At 42.6% G+C, this 6,000-nt stretch overlaps 1 protein-coding gene across 1 annotated transcript; it reads left to right on the forward strand.

Annotated features, from left to right (window-relative positions):
- Positions 1-1,592: 1,592 nt before the first annotated feature.
- Positions 1,593-5,731, forward strand: LOC149244303 (uncharacterized). Its single transcript, XM_089371497.1, has 3 exons — positions 1,593-2,219; positions 2,834-3,168; positions 3,274-5,731. Exons 1-3 carry the CDS (start codon positions 1,593-1,595, stop codon positions 5,729-5,731), a joined length of 3,420 nt encoding a protein of 1,139 aa, XP_089227623.1.
- Positions 5,732-6,000: the final 269 nt, after the last annotated feature.

A 6,000-nucleotide genomic window follows, 5' to 3' on the forward strand; every position in this document is an offset into this window, starting at 1 on the left:
GGGCCGGAAGAAAATGAAGGTTTGGGGGCAGATACTTTGTTCTCTGGGAATGTCGACTTGGGTCTTTCAGGACAGATCCCGTCCCTGTGGGAACCAGATACCCTTTTGGGCTCAGCACAGATAACATCAGACATTATCGAGGATTGTGAAGGAAGAAGACCGGTGGTGGAAAGCTCAAGGCCAAGAGGAGCGACAAGGAAACAGAAAAGACCCATTGGAACACAGGTAATAACGGAGAATCTGGTTCTTGGGATGGAGGTATCGATGATAGAAGCTCTAGCAGTGGCAGATTGCACTTTGGTAGGCAGAGTCAGAGGTAAGCCATATTCATCTGCTTTTCTTCAAGAATGGGGCGAAAGAAGTTTCACTCCAGAGAGATCTGTAAATTTCGAAGCAAAGGTATTAGCAAAAGGATGGTTCAAGTTCAAATTTGATGACAGAGAAACGGTGGATTGGGTTCTGCAGCGTATATGGCATATTGATAACATCCCCGTTCTATTTAAAAAATGGTCTCCTTTGTTTGATGCCATTAAGGAGCGCACAGATACATTTCCTGTCTGGGTGCGTGCTCCGGGTTTACCCTCTCTTCTATGGACTGAGGAAGTATTCAGAACAATCGGTAACCGGCTGGGGGAATACATGACAGCGGACATGTCATTCTTAACAACAAACAATTTGGCAACTGCGCGCATTCTTGTAATGCTCAAACCAAGCGGGGGTTTGGCACAAAAGGTTAACCTACAATTTGATGAATATGTCTATGAACAGATTTTAGACTATGAATTCCTGCCTTTTAGATGCCATTGGTGCCATGAGCATGGACATTTAGCAAAAGATTGTCCCCATAAGAGAAGAAGGAGACATTTTCGTAGGACACCTGCTCACAGAGCAAATGCTCAATTCGATGCACAGACAAGGACGGAGCAGGACATGCCGGAGCCACAAGAACAAACGAATATGGAGGCAGAGGAGATTGAGAAAGGACCATCGGATGCAAGCGCACAGCCTATAGATTTGGAAGCAGAAATTGGCATAGATCAGGAAGCTGTGGAAGGGGCCGTCGAGGTAATAGCTAAAGAACCGGAAGCTGTGAAAGGATCTGTCGAGGAAACACTTCTAATACAATCCGACGATCCGGAGAAGGGTAAGTGCTCAGGGACTCCCTCCTCCTTTATTTCTCCTGAGCCTTCAAATGTAAATTATAATATTGCTTCTTCGTCTTATCATGAGCAAGAAAAAAATATTGTTGAAAATATGGGCGACACTATATCAGAGCTGAATGTGGAAACTTTAACTGAAACATTACCTCTCCTGGATATAAACTGTGAAGACAATTGGCCTCCTCTCCCTCTCCCTGTGACCCGGACCCCTTGTCCATACAATCTGAGATCTTTGGGTGGGAATCAAACGATTCAGGGGTCTTTAGGTGGGCTGGGCTTGATTCCTACACAGATTAAATCCAAAAACAAACGAGGCCGGAAATCTGATCTGTTCAAGGCAAAACTTAAAGCAAAGATGGATGTTGCAGATGGCAAACAATATTCCATCCAGGGGGTTCTTAGAGCAGCACATCCCCCTGAGGGAGTTATCAAATGATCCTAACATCCTGGAATTGCAGAGGTTTGGCCAGCAAACCCAAAAAACTGGCCCTGAAAGAATGGATTTTCAACTCAAAAGCAGATGTAATCCTTCTGCAAGAAACCCTGGGGAAGGCTAATGAGATTGAACCTATGCTTAATGCTCTTCTTCCAGGGTGGACTTTCAGTGCTACTGATGCCTTTGGACATTCGGGGGGATCAGCAATTGGGTACAAAGATGGGAGAGTTAAAGTTCTCAGCAATTGGGGGATGAAGAATGTAATGGGAATGGAGATATTATCCCCTGATTTCCATTTCCCCATCACCATAATCAACATCTATGGGCCTTGTCAAGGCAGGGAATTTTTTTGGGATGACTTGATGACAAAATCGGTTTTGAAAGCTCCGGTGATGATTTTGGGTGGTGATTTAAATTTCTCTTTAGGTCGTGCTGAAGCTTGGGGACCTTCGGCGAGAGAAGATCCTCTTACAGTTTTTTTCCATAATCTCATCTCAGAGAATAACTTTGTTGATCCTCTCCCGATTAAGCTAAAGCCTACTTGGCGGAATCGAAGAGTTGGTGCAGACAGGATTGCCAAAAGACTAGATCGCTTCTTGCTATCTGATTCGCTATCCGCCAAAGTTCCCCTAATCAGACAGTGGGTTGAGGAAATCGGGAATTCGGACCACTTCCCAATCTTTCTAGATCTATCTACTCCTCCACACAAGCCCCCCGCCCCTTATAAATTTAATCCAGCTTGGCTTCAAGATCCTTCTTTCAGTGAATTGTTTAAAAAAAAACTTGGATCCACCCAGATCACAATGCAGGAGAGGAGAAAAGTTTTTTGTTCATGGAAAATTTAAAAAGATTGAAATCAGCCACAATCTCTTGGGCAAGGGAAAGGAAATTGAAACAAAATGAGGAGCTAAACTGTATAAGGGAAGACCTGAAGAAATTGGAGAGTTTGGATTCAGATGGCTACTCATCTCAAGAATCCAAGGACAGAATTCTTCTTTTGGAGAAGCAGCAAACCAGAATCCTTCTGGAAAGGGAAGAAGAATGGAGAATAAAGAGTAGGGCAGTTTGGCTAAAGTCTGGGGATGAAAACACCAAATTCTTTCATAATTTTGCAAAAGGAAGAAAATCAATAAACACAATATGGAGCCTTAAAAATGAAGAAGGGAGAGATGTCAGATCTTTTTCTGATCTTTCTGGACTTGGGAAAAGACATTTTCATATTTTATATTCTGAACAGAGAGAGGCCACTATTGCAGAAGTCTTCAAAACCGTGCAATGTTTCCCCAGATTCATTGAGGAAGAAGAATCTGAAGATCTTTCAACCTCGGTCACTAAGGCGGAGACTGAAGCAGCCATGAAGCTTTTAGGCAAAGACAAAAGTCCAGGTCCTGATGGCTGGACTATTGAATTGTTTCTCCATTTCTTTGACCTAATTGGAGACGAGATAACTGAAGTTGTAGAGGAGTCAAGATTGAAAGGAGATATTTATAGACCATTTAATTCAACATTTATTGCTCTCATTCCTAAGAAGAATGAGCCAGAAAGCTTTGAAGATTTCAGACCAATTTCTTTGTGCAACTGTATTTATAAGATTATTTCAAAGGTTATCGCCCTCAGATTAGCTCCAATCTTGTCAAGGAACATATCTATGGAACAATTTGGGTTCCTGGATGGCAGACAAATCCATGAAGCTATTGGGGTTGCTCAGGAGGCAATTCATAGTGTCAAATTAAAGAAAAAGAAAGGAGCTGTTCTCAAAATTGACCTCTCCAAAGCATTTGATAGGACAAGCTGGCTCTATCTACGAATGCTTCTTACTCATGTGGGATTCAACTACCCATTTGTCAGTTGGATCATGGGATGCATAACAAATGTCAGCTTTGCAGTTTTGGTCAACGGAGCTGCCTCCTCCTTTTTCTCTAGCCAGAGAGGCCTCAGACAAGGGTGTCCATTATCACCACTTTTGTTTCTCCTTGTGGCCGAAGGACTTAGCAGGCTGATTCATAAAGCCAGAAGTGAGGACAAGGTAAAAGGTATAGAGGTAGCTATAAATCTCTTCATCACTCATCTTCTTTTCGTTGATGATATATTGATCTTTACAAATGGAAATTACAGCGAATTAAAGGAGATAAAATGCATCTTTGATCTTTTTCTAAAAGCTACTGGTATGCAGATAAATTCTGTGAAATCACAAGTTTGTTTGGCAGATGTGGACAGAAGGGAAAGGAGTCTTCTAGCTGATCTTTTTCCTTATCCTAGCCAATCTTTGGATGTTCCTTTCAAATATTTGGGGTTTTGGCTAAAACCTGCTGCTTACAGAAAAGCAGATTGGAACTGGATTATAGCAAAAATTGAAGCTAGAATCTCACACTGGAGCTATAGATGGCTATCCAGGGCTGGTAGGCTAACTCTCATCAAATCGGTCTTGCTTGCCATCCCGGTTTACTGGGCTGCTCTAACTTGGATTCCTAAAGGTGTAATGGAGAAAATTAGAAGAATTTGTTGCAGATTTCTTTGGGCAGGTTCCAAGGATTTCTCAGGTTTACCGTGGGTGGCATGGGACAAAGTGGCCAGATCAAAAGAGTGGGGAGGTTGGGGGATCAAAAGACTTCTTGAGTTCAGCACTTCGTTAGCAGCAAAGTCTGGTTGGAGGCTAATAACCATAGAAAATCTATGGACAAGGGTGATTAAAAGGAAGTATATCGATCCAACGCCCTTGGAAGATTGGATTCGGAGTCAGAACAAGAAGGCAAAAAACTCTTCTGTAATTTGGAAGGCCACGGTGGATGCCTTCTCAGTGATTGAGCAAGGTTTAGCTTGGAAAGTGGGAGATGGCAGACAAATCAGGATCGGCAGGGACCCTTGGATCGGGTGCAATGAAGCTTACGCCTTATCGCCAGGGCTCCTTCGACATCTTGAGTCCAAAGATATCACCTCATTAAATCAGGTGGCTAGAGTTGGGCAGCACTCCATTTGGGGCCAGGTTTGGAAGGATGATGAAGAGTTAGGGCTAAATATCAGATGGAAGATTGAATGGACAGGTTTCATCAAAGAACTAAAACGATCCAATGTTAGGATAAGGGAGGAACCTGATAGGTTAATGTGGGCTCACAGCAAATCGGGGGGATATACACCAAAGGAGGGATACTCTTATCTTTTGGGAAAGATAGGATGGGGTGCTCCGGATTGGTGGTCCAAAGCATTATGGAAACTCAAAAGCCCAGCAAAATCTAAGCTCTTCCTTTGGTGTATTCTAAAAAAGAAGGCTCCAACATGGGAAATCCTTCAATCTAGGTTTTTAGTTGGCCCAGGGCGTTGCCCTCTGTGCAAGTCTGATGAGGAAACTTTAAATCATCTTTTCACCACCTGTCCTTTCTCAAGGAAGATTTGGGAGGAGGTCATTGGGTTTCTCAAGGTAATTGCACAATGGGGAAATGAGCCGCTGGACGAAACCTGGAGGAAGTGGTGGCATACTTACTCGGAAGGGAATATGAGGAACCTGCCTATTATCTTCTGCTGGGGTGTGTGGCTCGCGAGAAATAAGAGTCTGTTCCAAGATCAAATTACACCGCCCTCTGTCATTGCCTCTAATATCGCAGCCATCTATTATGCTCTGCCTCCCCCTGAAGAAAAAAAAACCAGAACAAAACAAAACAATTTCATAATTCAGGAGGATATCCCATGTGGCTTCTTTGACGGAGCCTCTCAAAATAATCGGGCCGGCGCAGGCATGAGCATGCACATCAATTCAGATCACATTATAAAAGCCTCAGTTGGGCTGGGTCCAGGAACAAACAATTTTGCAGAACTCTCTTCTTTGCGTCTCTTACTTTGCTGGCTTCAACACAAAAACATCAACTCAATCCAGTTATTTGGGGACTCTCTTAATGTTATAAATTGGATCAATGGTTTAGCTGCTTGCCAAAATCAAATTTTAATGACAATTGTTGAAGAGATTTTATATCTGAAGACTCTCTTTAACAGGTTTTCATTATGTCATATCTACAGGGAAAGGAACGAAGAAGCCGATCAGTTATCTAAGGCAGGTTTACAACAGGATCCGGACAGCTGGGCGATAGAAGAGATATACCAGGGGCAGTCTTTCAGATCAGACCAGCCTCCTTATGATCAGTAGCATTAACAACAAATTTTATGATCCGCCCCTTTTTTGTTGGCTCTTTATCAGCTTTCTCTTTATATGCTGTTTTTATATTTTGTATATATTTCTCCTTAGCTGTTCTCTTCTTTTCGGCTGTTCGATCACGGCCTTCAGACTTCTCAAATTTTTTGATCATACACAGTGCAGGTGGACACTATTTTTTTGTCTGTTATGGAGTTGTTTTCCATTAAGGAGACTCCAGATAACTTTAGTTCTATCGTTTATAATGGTTTTTCATCCTCCTC

The sequence above is a fragment of the Pinus tabuliformis genome, chromosome 8, assembly GCF_031772625.1.
Source record: "Pinus tabuliformis cultivar Carrire ecotype Pingquan chromosome 8, CPIR1, whole genome shotgun sequence".
Taxonomy (NCBI): Eukaryota; Viridiplantae; Streptophyta; class Pinopsida; order Pinales; family Pinaceae; genus Pinus; species Pinus tabuliformis.

What these genes read in the sequence shown, in the direction of transcription:
- LOC149244303 (XM_089371497.1), top strand. Translation starts at nt 1,593, where the DNA reads ATGATCCTAACATCCTGGAATTGCAGAGGTTTGGCCAGCAAACCCAAA. An exon ending in CTGATTCGCTATCCGCCAAA is followed by an intron (nt 2,220 to 2,833) that starts GTTCCCCTAATC and finishes TATTCTGAACAG; the next exon opens with AGAGAGGCCACTATTGCAGA. An exon ending in GATTTCAGACCAATTTCTTT is followed by an intron (nt 3,169 to 3,273) that starts GTGCAACTGTAT and finishes CCTGGATGGCAG; the next exon opens with ACAAATCCATGAAGCTATTG.